The following is a 20383-nucleotide window of genomic DNA, read 5'->3' as shown; positions in this document are numbered from 1 at the left end:
AGGAAGTGAGCTCAGACTCCACAGCTCTCCTCTCGGGAGCAGACGCCTGAGAGAGACGCCATGCCCCGCTCCCGGGCAGACACACGCCATGAAGCTCCGACCCAGGACGGACTAGGCTAGAATCTTCCCGGTAAAACCGGTTCTCACAGATTATTAGAGATGGGTTGATCGGGATATATCAGAATTAGCCAGTAAGGGCTAGAGCTTAAAGGGCCAAGCAGTGTTTAAATGAATACAGTTTGTGTGTTGTTATTTCGGGGCATAAGCTAGCCGAGCAGGCGGCCAGGGTGCTAGGAACGCAGCCCCGCCGCCCCTTATTACTACGTGTTTTTTTTTTTTTTTTAGAAATAAGGTTTCTCTGTAGATTTGGTGCCTGTCCTGGAACTAGCCCTTGTAGACCAGGCTGGCCTCGAACTCACAGAGCTCTGCCTGCCTCTGCCTCCCAGGTGCTGGGATTAAAGGCATGAGCCACCACCGCCCGGCCATCCCTATTTTGTTAACCAAGGCCTGGGTCCAAGCATTCTTCGATTTTTCCATCAGGCTTGGGTCCATTTAGGTGAAGGTGGAAGCAGAAAGGACACAGGCAGCAGTGAGGGTGCAGGTTTACTCTTTGGGAATAGGAAGGGGTGAGAAGGGGTGAGTGGGACACAGGTGTCCCTCAGTAGTCAGCTGTGTAGTCTGTGCCATGTAGTCCCCGGCACAGCAGTGTAAATTCCTTCACCATCTCCTTCACTCGTCTCTTGTTCACTCGCTCACTGGAGGAGGGAAGGGAGAGCACGTTAGCATTGTCCACCAACACCATCACCTCCAGACCCAAGCTCAGGCCCATACCAGCTCCGCTCACCGAAGGATCTGCTGGCTGAAAGTGTCCTTCTGCTCAGGGCTGAGACGGGCAGATGGGAAACCAGGTGGCTGTAGTACCTCCTTGATCCATACGCTCAGGAGGCTAAAGCAGTGTTTGTTCAGGGCGAACAGGATATCGGCAAAGCAGTCCATGAGGCTGCGGGAGGCCTGGCCCCCAATGGCCTAAGAAAGAGGGGTTCTCAGTACATAGCCTTTCTCCCCTATAGCAAGGAGTCTTAGGCATATTGCAGGCTCTCTGGGATACGTCCGCAGCCAAGCTCTTTAAGTAGGCACTGTCTTCTGAGAGCCAGATTGTCACAGATCATCACAGACCCTCACAGCAACCCCAACAACATTCAGATATTTAATCGCGGGAGAGACAGAATCAGAGAGCTTAGGAAACCAAAGACCTGGCCCCACACCCCAACAATACCAGCTGCTTCAACAGTGAAGGTCTCCCCACATACCAGCCCACCACTTACTCCAGCTCACCTCCAGAACTGCTATGAGCAGCATACGGCCATTTTCCTGTACCACTTTCCCCACAGACTCTATTTCCCCACACCGAGGCAGGAGCTCAGTCTGCAGAAGATGAGATGCCTGTGAGCCCCATCTCCTTCCCACCTCTCCCTGGGGACAAGATCTGGACACCACACCTCCACCCCCTGAGTCCTAGGGTCACAGGGGCCAAGGGTTAGCATTGGACTCACGAAGAAGCCACAGGAGGCCTTGACAGTAGGTGCCTCAGGGAACTTGAGGGCCAGCACAGCTGTGGGAGAGGTGGAGGTATATCAGACGGGGCCTACAGATGCAGGGGAGCCCAAGCCCAACTCTCCACTTGGCCCCACTTACCACACTGGAACACAGCTTTGACATCCAATCGCTCACACAGGAACAAATCTGGCTTCCGCTTCAAAGCCTGCAGAAGGTGGAGCTGGTAAGCCCAGCTCCAGGCAACTCCAAGGATCATCCCCGCCACTCACCTGCCACCCGAGCTCCTAACTTCACACATCACATGTACTAGATGCCACCCAGACATCTCTGGGAACTCACATTACCCCAGAGTTCAGTCAAGTGAGAAGCTGCCCCCAGGATGCGGAATATACATGTAGGTGTACCCAAATGCCAGGGGATGGGAGAAGCTGTGGGTGGGGACCATTAATGTAGAGTATTTAGATCCCAAATCAGTCCCTAAGCAAAAACCCTCCCCTCTCCCCTCCCAAAGGCTCCAGGTGGCCAGTAGTAACTGTGTTTTGAATCACAGGAAGTGGAGGATCCTTGGGTTTGTGAGCAGGGTAGCAAGAAGAGATAACAATAGGACATGAAGCCCCAGTCCAGCACAGCCCCAACCCCAATTCCTCTCATTCTCCCAGCTCCTCCTCAAGAAGAGGAAAAGTAGAAGATCTAGATCCCGCCTCCCTTCTCTCCTCCAGGATACTCTGTCCAGGTCTGCTCAACCATCCCCACCCTAGAAGCCAGTGCTGCCATGGGGTAGCAGATGGAGGGATGGGGGCAGATGGCCTGCCCCAAGTGCTACCAGACACGGTTGTCACATCCTTGAGTCACAGAAGACGTTCGGCACAGCTCCAGCAGTCCTTAAACACTGCTGTTCTCCAGTGACGTCCCCAGCGCACACCACAGAGACCTTCCCAACCCCTCATACACCTTCTGCCCCCATGTTTATCCAAGTGCAAACACCCCTACATGTACCCCGACTTGAAATGCCCTCCTTACATACCGCTGTCATACTTACACACCCTCACATTCACTAGTCTGCACGTACCACACTGTCAGTACAGTTACACACCCAACCCCACACATCCCAAAAATGCACATACTCACAGCCCTCTCCCACGTACACCATCCCAACACACCCACAATCACACTCAAACAGCCTCCTTGCCAAAGTACACCGTCACAGGTCCCCACACACATACCCACCCAGGGTCAGCACACCCTTATTTTTCACTTCTCGTGTCCCTGTGAAACTGCAGGCTCCAGGGGAGCAAGAGCCACACCTACTGTATGCGCTCAGTCTGTCAGCGTCCAGCTTTACCTCAAACTCAGCGAATATGGGAAGAGCAAGCGAGGGCCCCATTTACTCCAGTCCATGGGATCCTCCAACATGGAACCCATCACACTACCTCCATCCACCCATAGCCTGGCACACATCTGCCTGCCATGCTCATTCAGTGTTGGCATGGTAACAACTCACAACATTATTTCCATTAAAAACTCACTTCACCAGAGCAAACACACACACACACACACACACACACACAGCCAACCCATATTCATGTTCAGTGTCCATCCAGGGTCTAACATCACAATCAACACACATACAGTATAGAGGCCACCCTCCTCACATGTCACGGCAGTTTCACATGTCTCAATGTTCAGCACGACGTGCGTCCTACTCACCGCACATGACCTCCGCTCCCTTCCATACCCAAACTCCAAACATATATAATAAGGTCAACACACTTAAGCACACCCCAGGCACAAACACATTCTATTGAGGTCTCACAGTAGAGCCTGCACCCCACTACCAGCAGCCCCACATTCTCTCCACCAAATGGACTCTGGGCTGCACATTTGCCTTGAGCTCTGTTCTTCGGAGCTGCTCCCAGCTACCTCCTGGGAGCACTGGGAGCACTTAGGCATGCAGTCCCCGGCGGGAGCACGGGGACAGTGAAGCCCAGGCCCCGAACTTCAGTCCTACCCTTGACATTTCTGGGTAAGGCAGCCACACAGGAACTGCTGGGTACAGTCACCACCCCCTCCTCTCCCAGTCCCTCCCTTCAGGACCAGCCTCTCTCTGGTCTTTGTAGGTGACTGAGCTAGTTGAGGCAAAGGGGCACTAAAGGGGGATGTTGGGTTGTCAACTTCCACGGAAACAGATGAAGAAACTCTATTCAACTGAACAGAAAAAAAAATTTGTCAACAGAAAGCTAAAAATAGGCTTAAATTGAATTTCAACATAAGAGAAAGAGAAAGAGAGAGAACAGAACGTGAATGAATAAAACTAAAACACACCTGTGCCAGGAGTTGCATAAATGAATCAACAATATCAGGATGGTCCCTGGGCCCTAAAATATAATAAAGATGGAACTTAAGAAAAAATTATACAAACAGCAACTCAACCTCATATAGTTATGTGGGACTGAGAGCCTGCAGGAGACAGCATGGGGGCACATGAGCAGCAGGAAGCAAGATAAAGAAACAAAACATACAAAAACCATGAACTGGGAGAAGCCCAACAGAAAGAGACGGCAAAGTGAAGGACGGGCCTGCCCCAGCTCCCCCAGGGGCCTTCCACCTACTTCCCAGTCCCCCCAGCAATCCCTCGGTGCTCAGACACTTCTAGATTCCACAGGGCTGAGGAAACATGCTGCGGCTCTGGTGGTCTGGGGTAGCCCTACACTGCTTCTTGGCATATACTTCCCCACCACAGCCATCTTAGGGGAGAGCAGAGCTGGCTGTGGGTTGGTCCATGGCAACTCATTTTAAGGCTTGGCTAAAGGCCCTGGGAAGTACAGGGCATGAGAGCCAGAGTAAGTGTCTCCTTCAGTCTGATGGTCTTAGAGCTCTTGGTCGGGCCACGGGAAGCATTTAGTTCAGTTTGCTTCAACTAAAGAACTCTTATTTGGGTAAGGCAGGGCCCTGGGTGCTATGAGGCTGGTCAGTCATCATTGGTAGGGCCAGGTGGGTAAACTGCATCATAAGGTCATGACTTTGCTCCATCCCAGCAAAGTTTCTCCACATGGGAAACAGCCAAACTCAGGGCTGAGGATAGCTCCCAGTGCTGGACATACCAAGAAAAGGGAGAACCAGTCATTATGCTACCCCAATACCCACTGGGAAGGCAGAGCTTGAGGAAGCCTGAACTGGGACAACAAAACAGGAATGGGGACCATGCTGCCCAACAAGGCAACCAACAACCCCGACAGGTAATGATGCTGGCCATCCGTGCCTCAGCTTTGATAGGCATGAGCCTGCAGCTCCTGCCTGAGACACCACTGAGTAGCTGTGTGACCTTGTGTAAGCCACAGATGTTATTTCCCCTCCTGGAATATGTAATGTCTTCCTCACTTCCTTCTGCAGGCTACCAGGAACTACTACTTAAGGCTGATCTTCTCATCTCTGAAATCTGCACTTCTTGGGTCCTGAAAAGGTCCAATGGGCTATATGCCTGGGTCCCACTGTAGAAGAGTGTTCAGTGTGCAGTTCCCTTCCCGCTTGGGCCAGATAGTATGGAAGAAAGGTTCTGGGGGCAAGGAACCCTCCTTGATTCAACAGTGTCTGAGCTTGGCCTCATTCTGGACACAGGGGATATAGCAGCGATGCAGTCCTGCCCCTAGGGGCTCGGTCTAGGAAGAGAGACTAGGCATTTGGAGGTTATTCATTTCATGGCCTGTGCTCATGTGCAGCGCCAGTGTGGTGCAGGGTGGCACACAGCTACAAGGACCCAGCTGTGCCTCAGAGTCACTTGTCTGAGGAGTAATGCCTGCCTCCTACCTAAGGCATGAGAGAGTGAGCGCTTACCCAGCAAGGTGAGCACTTTTCAATTGGAGGGGCAAGGCATGTGGGTGTGGCTGGACTGCTCCCTTCCCTTCACGAGAGAACATTAGAGATACAACCAGAGTTTGGTCATAAGGGAACGTGACAATAACCTGAGGGCAAGGGTCAGCATTTGAGGGTTTTAGGCCAGAGAGGAAATGAGACCATATTACTATTTTGTGCAGTACAGTGTGACTGCTACATGTTGGATGTATTGGAGATGGGGCAGGTGTTTATGGAGTTAATTCAGGTGAGGCTGAGCCTAAACTGAGGAGGGGCTCATGGAAGGTGAGGAGGAGTGGACCCACTGAGGGTTGAACAGATTCAAGATCACTGGGACTCATCCAGAAAAGGGGTACAAGCAGTGGAAAAGGTGGAGTTGAGGACAGTCACACCAGGTTTCTTCCCACTCTGGTCTGCTCCATGGTCCACAAAGAACCAGACACTAACAATATGAGCTAGGAGTACCCTGTGCTCTGGATGGACCTCTAGTTGGCCTGAAAGCTCAAATCCAGGCCAGGCTTAGGGGGCTGAGGAACAGCATTGCTTCTGTACCAGGGCAGAACCTGGATCAGAGAGGAAACCAGTTTCCAACTCTCTCAGGCAGAGGGCCACAGAAAGAAGGATTTGGACCCACCATCAAAGGGACTTTGGGCTCAGAAAGGACTAAACTTTGACATGGGAAAAGGAATCAACACTCCTCATATACAGACACCCAAGTCAGGCCCTAGGAACTAGAATGCCTGAAATGATATGGAAAGGAGGCTCAGCGGAGGAAAGTGACTTGCCCAAGGTCACACAACTAGCTTGGTGGTGATGAGCTTAGATTCTAGGTTTCCCTGGTTTCATAGCCCATGCTCCTCCAACTTCTTATTATATCCCGAAGGCAATGAGCCAGACTAGTGCCCCAAGTCCCTCAGAGTCTGAGCCCAGCTTCCCCAGTACCCAGGCTGGCCTGGAGCACAGGCAGGCTGTAAAAACACCATTCACCATCTTATCCACTTCAAGCCCAGAAAACCAACTACTTATAGGTAACAATTGTGCGGTGCTTCATCCCCCATTTCCCATCAAGTCCCACGTGCGACCAGGGGGATGGAGAACAGAGTGGGTAGCTTTGGCTCCCCGGTGGAGGAAGCAGAGGCGGTGGCAGTGGCGGCGGCAGCAGTCACCCTGGTTGGCACTTACCTTGTTGGAAGAGCGTGAGTGTGACGGAGGTGGCCAGCAGGAAGAGGGCCTCGATTGGGGGAAAGTGGGCAGGCTCATGAGCGAAGATGTGGACCAGCTACAACAAAGCAGGGAGGGCTGGTCAGCCTCACCAGGGCAGAGCAACACCCCTGAAACACAGGCGGGGACCCCAGCCATGGCAGCCATCTGACACCGCCCACCCAGGGCCAGACCTCTGAGTAGGGTGATATCCGGAGCACCAACTGCCTAAACCAGAAGACCTACCTGCCGAGTGAGGTCAAGAGCAGAGGCCTGGGGGATGGTGCTGTACATCCGACCCAGCATCTCACAGAGCTGTGGCACCATGGGGGCAAAGTCATCGAGCAGTGTCTTCACAGACTTCTCAAAGATGGCACACACTGCCTGAGAAAGAAAGAAAAGAGGCCCTCGTCAGCAGGTCATGGGAGGGAGGCCTAAGAAAGGACCCTTACCCAGAAGTCTGGTCAAGCCCTGCAAACCAAGCAAGGTAAACAATCTATTCCTCAATCTGAAAAGAAGGGGCAAAGGACTCTCTACAGAGGAGCACAGGCTCGAACTTTGTCACTTAACTCCTGTTACTTACGTCGCTACCATTTCCTTTCAGGGGACAGTAAGAACAACTGAAATCTCAACTCAAAAGGACGAGGCAGAGCCAGGCCTCTGGTGCTACAATGGGGCATCTGCCGCTTGGCCCTAAGGTCGCACTCGTTTCACCCAGCACTTCTGTGAGTCTGGGGTGGCGGCAGAGTAGGGGTGCCTTCCCAAAAGACGTTTCTTTTTGTGCTAGTGTTGCAGCAAATCCTTTACTCTGGCACTTTCGGCTAAAATCGGCCCAGGAGCAGAGAGGGTCAGGGCTCACCTCGACCACCTGGGCATCGTTCAGCCACTTGCTCAGCACCTTCTGGATGAGCTGGAAGACTTGTTGTAGCACTACCACCACCTAAGGACACAGGGAGGAGTTGAGGCACCACTGCGGCCGCATACCCGAGGATCTGGCTCGAGGCAAAGGGCTCAACCCATCACCCTCGACTGCACATTGAGATGGTGGAACATAGGACCCGTGGGAGCAAGAAATGGTGTGCTTAACCCCCCCCAGCAATGAAGGAAAATATTTTGAACTGTAAGTCCTTTCAGAGGAAGACTCAGAACTGCAAAGCAGAAACGTCCTAAGCTCTTGATAAAATTAAAATAGCTTTGCAAATATAACAAAACAAAACGAAACTCACTCTCTGTTCATTTCTGCTCAGAAAAAAACAAAGTAATGGGCTAGCCCCTGAGGAGGAAGAGATGCTGTCTCACCCAAATAGGCGTGGGGCAGGGAGCCCCAAGGGATGCGTAGATACGGGCAGCTTATGGCAGAGCAGAGAGCAGGCTGAGGTCCTGGGAGATAGGGAAGGCAGGATGATGACTGCCACAGAAGAAAAGGGGGGCTCTGCGGGATGATGGGGCCCAGGCTTGGCCTAGAGCCCATATGGGAACTGAAGCTAAGGTGTGGAGCTGAGCAGAGGCCAGACCCCTTTGAGAGGGAAAATGAGACTTGTCCCAGATCAGACAGCTTGTAAGAGATCACCTAAAGGGCTGGAGATGTAGCTTGGTGCCAGAGTGTTTGCCTAGCATGCACAGAGTACAGAGCCCTATGTTCAATCTCTGACAGCACAAAAGCAAAACCGTCCAATTACAAACACCTTTGAGCCAAGCACATGGGAGGCAGAGGCAGAGGCAGGAGGATCTCTGACTCAGGGCCGGTCTTGTCTACATAGCAAGTTCCAGGCCACTAGGGCTTCTTAGCAAGACCCTGTCTCAAAAGAAAAACAAAAACAAAAAAGCAAAGAGGTCATCCCAAACCCACAGCACTCATCACCCTGCCCAGCAACAATCTGTTTCTGTGCATCTCCTCTCAACGGCGGGCAACCCGAGTGCCTGCGGGAGACAGTGAACGCTAAAGCAGGAGGCCCTAAGGAGACAGGGCTGAACACGCTCATAATACAGCTCAAAGGGACCAAAAGATAAGGTCAGTGTCCCTCACAGTGGGGGTAAATAAACCTCAATGGCATCACCCCAGCTGAGCTGAGGACAAGGAAAACATCATCTACAGGATGAGGGAGGCAATAACTTGGCCACATATAAAGTGGAAGGTCAAAGGACCAAATGCATAACTTCTGCAGGGTCAGGAAGCAACGCCAACATTATCTACAGGGTTGGAGAGTGGTAGACAATCCCACGAGGAAAGGAGGAGGGAGTGGCAAAGACAATGTCACCTACTGGGTTGGGTCCCTGTGGCACTGGCAGTTTCCGGAGCTCAGGGCCTTCGTGATCATCTTCATGATGACTGACATCCAGTGTGGTGAAGAGATTGGAAAGAAGCCCCAAGATGTGGACAATGGCCAGCTTGTTGGAGGGATTAGGCTATGAGGAGAATCAAATCAAGCTCTAGACCTCTGAGCTCCAGCCCAGGGGCCAGATCACTCACCACCAGCCTTGAGTGCCAGTTCCAACATCTCCACCCCGATGTGCACAGAGGAAGCCCCCGAGTCCCAGTGCTGCCCCAGGTCCCCAGAGCTCACTCACTATCTCTTCTGCCAGCTTCTCCAGTTGTTGGATGTAGGGGGAGATGAGTGAGTGCAGGTTCTTAAGGATCTCTTCCACCTGCAGGGCTGACAGCAGGAAGCCCAGTGCCTGCATTAGCCACATGCACTGGCTTGTCTGTGGGGCAGAAAACAGGGATGGTCCATTCTGACCACATCTGCTTGTGAGTAGAAAGGAGAATGAACCTCTTGGGGAGGATTATAAGAACAAAGACTAAGAGGTGAGTCGGGAAGAGAAGGTAAAAAGCAGGATTTAGGGGTAAGCAATTCCCCACCAAATATCCAAGGAGCCCTCTAGAAAGCTTGAGCCGTACCTTGTGGATCTGCTTCATCAGCACATCCTGGGGACAGAGAATAACATATCAGTGTGGAGCAGGGCACTCTGAGGCTTGCACCACCTGGGGCACCACATACCTGGGAGACAGCTACAATATTGGCAGCATAGGGTGGCAGGTCGTATTTGCACTCCCGGCAGATCTTTTTGAGGGTAGACACAGAGGAGACAGACAGCTCAGGATTGCCTAGGGCATGCAGCACAAGGGGCAGAACATTGTTGATCATGACGGGGTGGTCAGCCAACCATTCAGACAGGGCTCCTGGATGAAAAGGCAAAGAGAAGGCTCTCTGAGGCAGGCAAGGCTTTCGGAATGGTTGAGCTACAGCCTCAGTATATCCAGAGTGCTCACAGGGTCATGTAGGCATATAGGCATTGATCTCAAACATGAGCCTCAATGCTCAAAAGCAGTAAGGGATCACTCAACGGAGGCCTAGCACTGCTGCTCCACTAATAACAGCAAACTAGCAGCACTGAGATGCAGCTCAGAGCACTGTAGAAAAGACTTGCCAGGACAGTTAGCGGGCTGCAGTGCTGACTGTGTGAGGAAGGACCCAGCAGGCCAGCCATGCTTAGTTAGGGATGGGTGCTGTAGCTTTAGAAATGCAGTCATGGATGAATGCCAGGTCTCACCAATGGTGAACATGACAGTATCTGCCAGCTGCACATTGCTGATGCTGATCCGCGGGATGAGGCCAATGAGCCCAGGCACCACATCAGAGTAGTTGACATCGATGGTCTCTGCGATGGATTGGAAGCCATAAAGCAGGGCCTCTGTGTGCTGGGGAAAGAAGGTACCACTGGCTTGACTTAGGAGGAGGGTGTATCAAGTGACGGCAGGCAGAGGGAATCCAGGTTTGGGAGTTACCTGCCAGGAGTAGGGCTCTTCTGAGCTCGTGAGCAAACGGCCCAACTTGTCATAGAGGTTGCTAAGCAGCTCAGACCCCAGCATCTCATAAACATACATGAGTGTGTCTGAGATGTCCACCCTGAAAAGCAGATGAAGGCCTTTTATACTGCTTGGATCTTTAACATAAGCCAGGAACCTACCCATGGACCCTTATATCCCTGCAAAATTGCCTAAAGACTATAGAAAGGAACCCCCAGAAGTCAGTAAGCCTGGCTGAATGCCTCTTCCCTTATTTCATCATTTAAGACTGTTTAGAGCGAGGGTTGGCCTGCTAGCATCACCTGTAAATTCGGAACTGCTCCTTTTCATCTGAGGACCAGAATCCGTATTCCTCATCGGGAGGGAACTGGGCCTTGTGCAAAAGCACATCCACCAGTTGGAAGTAGACTGGCCGGTACACCTGCTGGTACACAGCCTGCTTCTCTGCCTCAAAGGACAGAATGTCATCCTGAGAGAGCCAGGAAAGACAGTTAGCCACTTTCCCAGCAACTACAGAAGCATGATCCAGCTTCATGAAGGCTCAGGCCATCTGACAGTCACACAGACATACCTGCAGCGTGTACCAGAAGGTGAGAGTGAGGGAGCTGGTGGTTTCATTGACAGGATAGTGGCCAGGAATGCCCGTGCAGAACATGATCATGTTGACGAGGGCCAGGAAGCTCTGCCAGTGCTCTACTTGATCTAGCAAGGCCCTGGGACGGGGAAGAGTTAGCTCATTGTACCTCCTCAATGAGGGTCCATAACTTTAACCTTCAATAGGCCCTGCCATCCCACCAGCAGTGCCCACTCCCTACCGAGAGTGATTCTCGCCCAGGGCCACAGCAATGCGACAGATGCCATGGGAGGTCTCCATGTCCCCATTCTGAACTGCCTGTCGCAGTTGTTCCTGCAGTCCCAGAACCAGCGGAATGAGTCTCAGGAGTGTGTTCACATACCTAGAGGCATGAGGTAAGATGACCCATCAGAGTCGTCTGCCCAACCCCACCAGTTTTGAGAGAAGGGCACAATTTCCCAGCCTTCCACCAAGCCTTCCTACCAAAAAGAGGTCAAGGCCCCTTTGATGCTGCTCATGCTGAGAACATTAGGTCAGAGATCTTTGGGAGAGCTCTGGGCATGAGGCACAAGGAAGTCCGAGAAGCATATTGAAGGACTTCCTGCAGCAGGACTGGAAGCTGATGCTGGGATGGGGTAACGCTCGGAGGGAATCAGGATAAAGAGAATGCATTTCGCATGAGAGTGACATGAATTTTGGAGGCTCAGGGGGCAGACTGTTAGAGGTTGAAATGTACATCTCCTAAAAAGATATGTTGAAGGGTTGGGGAGATAGTTCATATCATACAATCACGAGGACATGAATTTGATCCCCATAACCTATGCCAAAAAGTTGGGCGTATTTGTGCTGCCAGTACTGGGGAGACAGACATGAGGGTTCCAGAGCCTTGGTGGCCCGACAGCCTAGCCTATTTGGTAAGCTCTGGCCAGTGAGAGGTCCTGTCTCAAAATACAAGGTCCACAACTCCTTAGGAACAACACCAAGGCTGTTGTGCACATACACAAACACATGATGTTGGCAACCTATCCCCCCCCAGTACCTGAAAGCATGGTCCTAAGCATTGTTGCAGATAGACTGCTGTGCTCCTAATCCAGTATGACTTGTGTCCTTATAAGACAGCCACGTGATGAGAGACATCATGGGACAATGCCAAGGGAAGAGAAAGGCAAGCACCGGAGCTGGCAGCTGCAAGCCAAGGACTACAAAGCTGCCAGCCAACTGCCAGGCAGGAGGCGGCAGGGAAGAAGTCTTCGGCAGGTTCCAGAGGAAGCATAGTCCTGCTGACACCTTGCTTTCAGACTTTAGCTGCCACAACTGTCAAGCCATTTCTGTCATTCAAGCCGTCCATTTGTGGTACTTGGTTATTGTGAATCCAGAAAGGAATAGTCAGTGTCAGGAGACACTGGACAAGGGTGGTCATGTCAGAACACCAATAAAGAGGACTTTGGAATGTCACAGGGCATCAGTTCCCACTAGCTGCTGCCAAGTTCCAGCTCCTGTGTCTGGTGGCAGCAGGATCAGAGCGAATAAGATGATGAACTTAGGGCTAACAGGTAAAATGGACAGTATGTAATAACTGGCTGATTACAAAAGATAGCTCTCCAAATAAGTACAGCTTGGAATTACTGAGACATAGAGAAGGCACAGGACGCCTTAACAAGAGGTGAAGTCCTGCGTTAGACAAGATGTGCAAATAGAAGTGCTTAGAAAGAACAGGACGTAAAACTCCGATGCCCAGTAGAGAGGGAAGAGCAAGACACAGATTTGGGAGTCTCCAGCTGGTAACTAAAGATACACGAGTCAGTAAGAGCTGATCAGGAAGAAAGTGCAGAGAGAAATATAATGTCCAAGTCAGAGTCCTGGAGCATAGACAGGACAGGCAGTGAGAGCCAGGACACAAGGGGAAGGGGGATGGGGACGACAGTAACTCCATCCACTCTGTGGGGACAGGATGAAGCAGAGGAAGCCATCTTCTAAGAGAAGGTCAGGTGCTTGGGAGCTCTCTGATGTCAACCAGTAGTAATTTATATATAGCAGGAAGGAGGATTGAAGGTCCATGTTATCTGGATTTGGCCTAGGCAAGTTGCTAGGCAACACTATCTGGACCTTAGTGAGAAGATGAAAGGACATAAGGGGGCACCCAGACCAGGAATGTCGACTTCCTTTTCTATACCCCCATTCTATATATTCTAGTAAAAGCCATCCACCCCAGTTCAGAGACAGCCCCAGAGGGTATCGCCTGGAGACAGCTGGGATAGCTTCAGTCTCAGGATCCTGACACAGGCTGCACCATCAGACAATGGGTACCTTCAGGCCAGACTCTAGCACAGAGTCAGGGTCAGGGCCAAGGCTGTGACCCATAAGCTCCCTAGCAGCTGAGATGGAGGCTGTCTCCACAGCATCTCTGCTGTATCCTCTACCTGCCAGTTCGAGCAGACAGAAGGTAGGCAGTGAAGGCTCTTAGTAGGTTTTATCTGAGCCTCAAATAGGTTAGAGCAAGGACAACACAGCCTAGAAGGGCCCAGAGTACTGCTCAAGGTCAAACAGGAATTTAGACACAGATTAGACTGAGACAGTCTTAAACTGCCACAGGTCTGCTTCCCTTTCCAAGCAAACACAATTTCCTGCGAAGGATCTATGCCAATCTGGGTTTGTAGCCCTAGACCTCATGACGAGAGCCCAACACCCCTTCCAGTTCACTTCCCTGTCCCTACCCCATTCCCTATGAGAAGGTATTCCAGTATTAAAAATGTATTTCAAACTGGGCAGTGGTGACGCACGCATTTAGTCCCAGCACTCTTAATCAGAGGCAGAGGTACTCTCTGAGAGTTCAAGGCCAGCCTGGTCTTTAAGAGCTAGTTCCAGGACAGTGACGGCTACACAGAGAAACCCTGTCTTGAAAAATAAACAAACAAAAATGTATTTCAGGGGGAAAATTCAAAGGAGAGAACCAGAAAGCAGGAGCAAGTGTAGAGGAACAGAAAAAACGATGAAACCAGTGCAAGCTGGGCTGGAGGGAAGGCTAATATTGGAACACCCAGGGAAGGCAGAGTCCGGATTACCCAGGAATCGGTCACCCAAGGTGACTTTCTTAACCTAAATATAGCAAACTAGCCTGGACAGAGCAGGTCCCCAGGGCCAACTCCTGGCTTGTTGTAGCCCACCCATAGTGAATTTGCCTGTGTAGATTTTCTACCACACAATGCTGGAGACCTCTGAGCAAACAGAACAAGTCTGAGGCCTCAGAGGTATCTAGACTTGTTAGGGGAATCTTTAGGACCACGGTGAAGGTTGTATCCAAGAGGCCTGGCTCTAGATGGTCAGCTCCTGCAGCTGGAGCAGAGCTGTTGGGGATGTCTTGGCTGCTGCTCACACTGAGCTCAGCCCAGACCTACAATTAGAGCTCTGGGAGCAGAGCTGAGAAAATGGGAAGAGTTGCTAAGCAACCAAGGGGCTGCAACCAATGGGCGCCCAGGAGGCTATCGGTTCTCTCACTGGCCCCTTGCTTGCTCATTTGTTCAGAAGAGAAGGGGCATCAATTACTTGCTAAAGCTCTTGAGACAGTCTGGGTGGGTAAACTTAGATGTATCCAAGGATACCCTCCATCACCCTGGTCCTTGCCCTGATAATTTCCTCAGCCGCCACCTAAGCCCATTTAGCACTTGAGCCTCATGCTGTCACAAGAGCTCTGACTTGAGACTTGGTGTCCACCTTATGCTAGGGACCCAGGGGTATCTTACTAACTGCCCCTGCAAAGATAACCGCAAATATTAGCACATACACGCGATATTATGGAGTACATGGGAACCACACTAAACATCTCATGCTCTCTTATTTAACCTTTAAACCAAAATGTTTTCGGCCAACACTTATTATTTTCTTTTCTCTTTAGTGGTGGGACTGAGCCTCGAGGCTTATACATGTTCGGCAAGCACTCTCCTACTGAGCCCTTGCTCTATCTACAGTCTTTAGAACTTAAAGGCCAGTGCTTCACAACACTGTACTTGTGTACTTGTGTGGGAGCTCCAGCCCACCGCTTCTAACAGTTTCTACTTCTTACCACCAATTCTAAAAGCAAACAGCTTTAATCAGTTTAGCAGTAGCTTTCTGTTTCTCTCTTAAAAAAAGAAAACAAGGCTACCATTAAACCTAATCACAAATGGGAGATGGACAAAAACATCATACCTACAGCTCCTAATTTAAAGCACGTGGTGTATGCACAGCATATATGTACTAATGGGTGCTGCTGATTTCCTCCCCGGAGTAAAAGCCACAAAAGAGCTGCTGCCTCTCAAGGAACTGAAATCCTCTTTACTGAATACCCAGGGCTGGCTCTGGGCACACTACAATGCCCCAGCACTACCACTTCACCTTAGGTCTGGTATGACCGCCTCCTTTAATGCTCAGAAGTGCTTTCACCCAAGGTCTCACATTAGTAAACCAACTCTGAAATTCAAACTCGGACAAGGCTGTTGCCAAAGCTTGAGCCACTCCCCCACGCAGCTTTCAGTGGTGTTCCCCTCCATGTCTACCCAGGAATTCCAAAACCCTATCTTTGAAGCATTAGGCTCAGGTTTTCAGTCTTGTTCTTTCCAGCCCAACTTACACCCAAAAGAATCTCAACAAACCATTTTATCCATGTAAAATCCTTTAGTAACTTTAAACCAGTCCCAGGATTAAAAAAAAAAAATTCTCAAGCTTGGCTGACAAGGTCCTGAAGGATTTGAACCTGGTCCTCCTACAAGTCTGGCCTTTTAGCCCAGCTCTCGGATGCCTAATGATACAAGCCACCACTAATCCCTTCGCATCCTTCACTTAGCCTGGGTGCTTCCATCTGTCTGGATGTTCTTCCCAAATCCATCAACTGCATCTGACTACATCCGAGTACAGCTTGGTTTATCACAGCCTCTGGGCAGGCTTCCGTACACCCCAGACTGAGCTAAGTGCCCCCCTGGGTTCCTAGAGCAACTGCTCCCGCCGTTCGTACTGAAAGGTAGTTACCCACTCATGCTCACCAGCCTGTGGGCAGCTGACATGAGTTAAAGCCTTCACCTGTGTGTTCCAGGGGCTCAGCACAGGGCCCAACACAGCAAGGCCCTGACGGATGTTTGACAAATGCAAACTTCACTTCTTTCACCTTCTTTCTGGTCTTTAAATGTGCGGTGGCACAGTCCACTCTGGGGTTTTGTGCCTGTTGTGGTACTCAGGAGGCAGAGGGAGGTGGATCTCTCTGAGTTCGAGGCCAACCTGGTCTACAGAGGCGAGTGCCAGGACAGGTTCCAAAGCTACAGAGAAACCCTGTCTCTAAAAACAAAACAAAAAACAAACACACAAAAAACCCAATGGCAACAACAACAAAAACAAAAAAACCCACCCCACTAGAGAAGCCCAAGCTTGATCTGAAGAATCCTTGGGTACTTTTCTTGGGAGTGAGAGAAAATTGAAGTTGCAGTGGAGGTGATATGCCTGCCCAGGGGCTGCAGGGAGCAGAAGAGCCGTATGGAAGCATAGGAAGGCAGGAGAGTGGCATGAGATGATGTTGGTGTGTGCCTCGCTGTGCACGCATCTTTAGGAGTTAGACCCACGATTCTGAACTTTAAACACAGAGAAAGCCACTGGTCGAAATGGAAAGAGTAGACCCTCATTTTCAGGAGGTAACTCTGGCTGTCGGGATGACAAGGGGAGAAGCAGGAGACTGGTAAGAAAGCTCTGCTACAATCTGGGAATGATGACAGCTGGGGCTGGGGTGGCAGCAGAAACTGAAAATAATAGATCTGCAATATGATCAGGAGCAGAACAGCCAGGACTTAGTGACTGGCTGAGGGGAAGACAGGAGGCAAATATTTTAGCAGTCTACCAGATAATTAGTTGTTTAATGTCTGCCTCGCTTTCTCAACCATGAGGACAGGGACTGTGTCTCACTTGCATCCTTGTTTCTGTCTCCAGTATAGGATCAGGAGGATGACAGACACTCCATTAACGTTCGCTAGATGGGTGGGGCTGTCCCTCTCTGGGAAGCCAGAGCCAAACTCACCTTTGGGCATCAGGCTGGGAGATGGCATTGACGATGGCCTCCACACTGCTGTCAAAGAGCTCTGAGTCCTGCAGAGCAGCGAAGGCAGCCTGGATGAGCGCCTCACAGTCCTGCAGGGGTACTTCCAGCTGCACCCAGCTGGAGAAGCACTTGAGCACCTTCTGCCGCACACAGCTGGGCGAGCTGGGCTGTTGGAGTAGTTGCTCTAGCAGCGGAAAGACAGCCCCACACTCCACAGCCAGGCTGGTCCGCACCAGACCTTTGCGGTACTGGGGCAAGCGGCTGGTCTGGAATTCCTCAGGCAGTACCGTTAGCAGCTCTAGCAGAGCCAGACAACGGCCCTGGCTATCCACCGGAGAGTCCTCAGCCTGGAAGAGTCGAACCATATCTGCCACGGCACACGGCCAAGCGTCAGGCATCATGCTGAGAGCCAGGGAGGCCAGTGCCACACACAACCGTGTCAGCACAATTTTGGAGCCACTGGCAAAGCGGGTAATCTGGGTGAAGAGCTGTGCCTTTAGGCTTTCATACTGGTCAGTGGGGATGTCACTCCAATAGCGAGAGATCTTGATGTGCAAGGCACTGGCCCCAAAGTACTGGATCTCGGGCACCTTGTCCGGCTGTAGGAGCTGCCAGCTGAAATGCCAGGCCTGTGGAGATACCTGGGCCTGCATCAGCCACTTCTGAGCCAGGTTCTTGTTCTCAATATTGGGGTCGTAGTAGAGCTGGTGCAGCGCCTGCAGGACAGCACAGGACTGAGCAGGTGCTGGCTACTCTGGACCCTGCCAGAGCCCAGAACAGAGGGTGTGACTTGGTTCTGCAAGATGCTGCCTCTCCCTGACTGCGGGGAGAGGGAGTGAGCAGGAAGGGAGAGCTTGGGTTCAGCTGACCTCTTGAGAGCCTGAATCTGTCCCATGTTCTATTATATCTTCATCTTATAGTACAAATGGGTTCTGAGAGGGGCTCTCCACGGGAAAGCGGAAAAGGTGGGGGCTGGGCTCTTCCCATTGGGAGGTATGTGAGGGCAAGGCCTAGGAGGAAGGAATGGCTCCATAGGGGTAAATGTAAGCTTGAGGAAAGTATAGAATAGCCTGGGGGGGGGGGGGGGGCTGGCCCTTTCAGACACAGCTGCTCCCACTGACTCCAACAAGCAAATTCCACTTGCTCCCCAGGATCATCCCGAGGTCACTCCGGAGGCAGCACTAAAGCCAGTGTGCAATCTGAGAAGGGCTGCTTCAGGCCAGGGAGCCCTGGAATAGAGATTCACTGGAAGGGAGGGCAGGGCGAGAGCATCTTCACAGAGCACGTGTAAGCCTCCAATCAGATGATGCAGAGAAGCCTTGGCCAGAAGCAGCCCGAGCAAGTGCCTACCCAGGAGCTGTCAGGAGCAGAATCCCCAGGGCCCCAACTCCAGCGGGACCTCATGTAGTAAGAAAACAATGGCTCATCTCCCTGGTAGCATATGGAACCATGTGCCGCCATGCCAACACTGCCCAGCCCCAAGGGCTAGGTTCCCTAAATGGACTCCATCCATTAACCTTATCTATAACCCCTGAAACCCATTTATGGCTATTGCCCCTTGTTGAGCCATCAGGGATGCAAAAGGAAACACAAAACAGAAACAGAAAGGATGCATTCTCAACATTTGTTAGGGGAAACAGGGCTCAGGAACAACAAATGAGTTTCTACAAGTGCCCCTTGTTGTCCATCAAGGTATCCCTAGCTCTCTGTTCATCCTAGGTTTGTGTGCGTGCGCGAGCATGCATTCCTGCATGCCAGGCTGCTGGGAGAAGCACAGAATCAAAAAAGATGGCCTGGGCAATGGAGAAATCTGGGAGGAGGCAGGTAAGTTAAGGAAGGGCCTGTTAAGTTGCCAGCAGAGCCAAGCCACTTGGATCCGGCACAAAACAAGAGAGCCAGACACTCCTGCCTGCCCAGGATTGGTTCGACTTCCATTCAATAAGTAAAAGACCCTTTTCTGAAGATGAATGAAAATATAATGCAGGTGCTTTTAGTTCCAGATATTTTTGGGAGCCTTTGACTGAACAAAGTGAGTCAGGTCCGGGATGGTTCGGCATCAGTGTGGTTTCTAAAAGGGGGAGGGGATGACTGAGTGGCAGGTGTTGTGAGTTCCTGGCTTCCTCCAGCACTGTGCTCCTGCCTTTCTCCTGGAGCTGGACAGGAGCCAATTTGGCTATAGGTCTAAGCAATCAGCACCCTGAAGGGAACAACCTAAGACCCCAGAGTATCTGTCAAAGGGGACTGTGTCCACAGAAAGCCAAAAATAGCCCATTAGGCACTGCAACACTGCTATCCAAGCCTGCCGAGAGACGGTAAATACCAGGTGCTCTAGGGGCATCATCCCAGCGGGCACTGAGCCCAGGCCTGAGCTCTGGCATTAGTGTCAGTCCCCAGAACTTCTGCTCTGTCACTGGCGTGCCCACCCCGAGGCCCTCATACCTTCTCCACGTTCTCCACAGTGAAGTCCAAGGCTGGTGCTGCTCCAGCCCCTGCAGCCCCCAGCTGCTCCTCCCGCCGCTCCATCTTTGCTCCCTGCCTGGCAGGGAGGTGGACCCTGATCTGTCTCTTGCCCCAGCCCTTTGGCTGTTGGCCCCCTGCTAGACCCCGGCTTGAATACCCAGAAAGTGGTGGGATGAGGGGATGCCCAGAGCGGGCATGGCTGCCGAGGCCTCCCCACCTCGTTTGGCGTTGTGGGGGGGACTTGCAGATGTCAAAAGATGTGCTCTTCCGAGAGGACCCACTGAGGTGACTCCCAAAAGGGAGGCGTCAGTGAGGCGCTCCCAGGCAAGGGTCCTAGCGGGAGGTCACGGCTCTGTCCCTTGAATCAGAAGTCATAGGGGAGGGAGGCCTAAAGGGGAAACCGAGGCCCTGGCCCGTGAGGGGTCACAGGGTCAACGGCCTGTACCCACAACACCCTAGTCTGGGTGAGCTCCTAGATGCTATGAGGTCAAGGGGCTGGGAGATCACCCGGGAGAGAACCCTTCGCGGGATACAGAGGCGTCCAAGGAAGCGCGGGGTTGCAGTTTCGCGAGTCTGGGGCAGAGTCGGTGGAGTTGAGGGGCTGAGCTAGGACCTCTCCGTTGGTCTGGCCCACGATCCGTTCGCCTCCCGGGTCTGGCCCCGCTATGGTCGGTGCCTCCGCCCCAGTGACTGACAGACAGGCCGGCCCGGCCGGGACGGGGCGGAGACCTCAGCAAGGTGCGGGCTGTCCCGAGCGCCTGACCCCAGTATCACTAACTCAGGCCCCCACCCACGCCTGTCCTGGCCCGGCACGACCAAGCACATCCAGGCACGGCCCAGCGGAACTACGCGGAAACTCATTCCGGGTCTTTGGCTCTGT

General features: G+C 52.0%; 1 protein-coding gene across 2 annotated transcripts; it reads right to left on the bottom strand.

The window, feature by feature from the left end:
• Window positions 1–591: 591 nt before the first annotated feature.
• On the bottom strand, window positions 592–20383 carry Ipo13 (importin 13). 2 transcript variants are annotated; one of them, XM_041652317.1, is made up of 20 exons: window positions 19483–20376; window positions 17023–17759; window positions 11230–11370; window positions 10986–11127; window positions 10717–10883; window positions 10394–10514; window positions 10159–10306; window positions 9606–9787; window positions 9506–9532; window positions 9175–9309; window positions 8869–9012; window positions 7466–7546; window positions 6853–6990; window positions 6589–6685; window positions 3880–3932; window positions 1696–1762; window positions 1554–1612; window positions 1336–1425; window positions 845–1026; window positions 592–755 (listed from the first exon to the last, which is right to left on the bottom strand). In XM_041652317.1, the coding sequence occupies exons 1-20, from the start codon at window positions 19564–19566 to the stop codon at window positions 659–661; spliced, it is 2892 nt and encodes a 963-aa protein (XP_041508251.1). In that variant the 5' UTR covers window positions 19567–20376; the 3' UTR covers window positions 592–658. The 2 variants fall into 2 exon arrangements, 1 of the variants encoding a protein (XP_041508251.1); XR_005974363.1 differs by lacking the exons at window positions 592–755; window positions 845–1026; window positions 3880–3932 and having other exon boundaries at window positions 1345–1425; window positions 19483–20383.

The sequence above is a fragment of the Microtus oregoni genome, unplaced genomic scaffold (assembly GCF_018167655.1).
Source record: "Microtus oregoni isolate MIOR12 unplaced genomic scaffold, Mior012 000005F_ref0000423, whole genome shotgun sequence".
NCBI classification, from domain to species: domain Eukaryota; kingdom Metazoa; phylum Chordata; class Mammalia; order Rodentia; family Cricetidae; genus Microtus; species Microtus oregoni.
The sequence above is the reverse complement of the archived record's forward strand: the minus strand, read 5'-3'. Positions and strand labels throughout refer to the sequence as shown.

Bases quoted from the DNA above. Each gene is read 5' to 3' on its own strand.
- Ipo13 (XM_041652317.1), bottom strand. From the start codon at position 19,566: ATGGAGCGGCGGGAGGAGCAGCTGGGGGCTGCAGGGGCTGGAGCAGCA. The intron at 9,013-9,174 runs GTGAGTGAGCTC...TTCTCCTCATAG, and splicing joins AGAAGCTGGCAGAAGAGATA to CCTAATCCCTCCAACAAGCT. The intron at 1,763-3,879 runs GTGTGTTTTAGT...CACCTTCTGCAG, and splicing joins TTATGCAACTCCTGGCACAG to GCTTTGAAGCGGAAGCCAGA.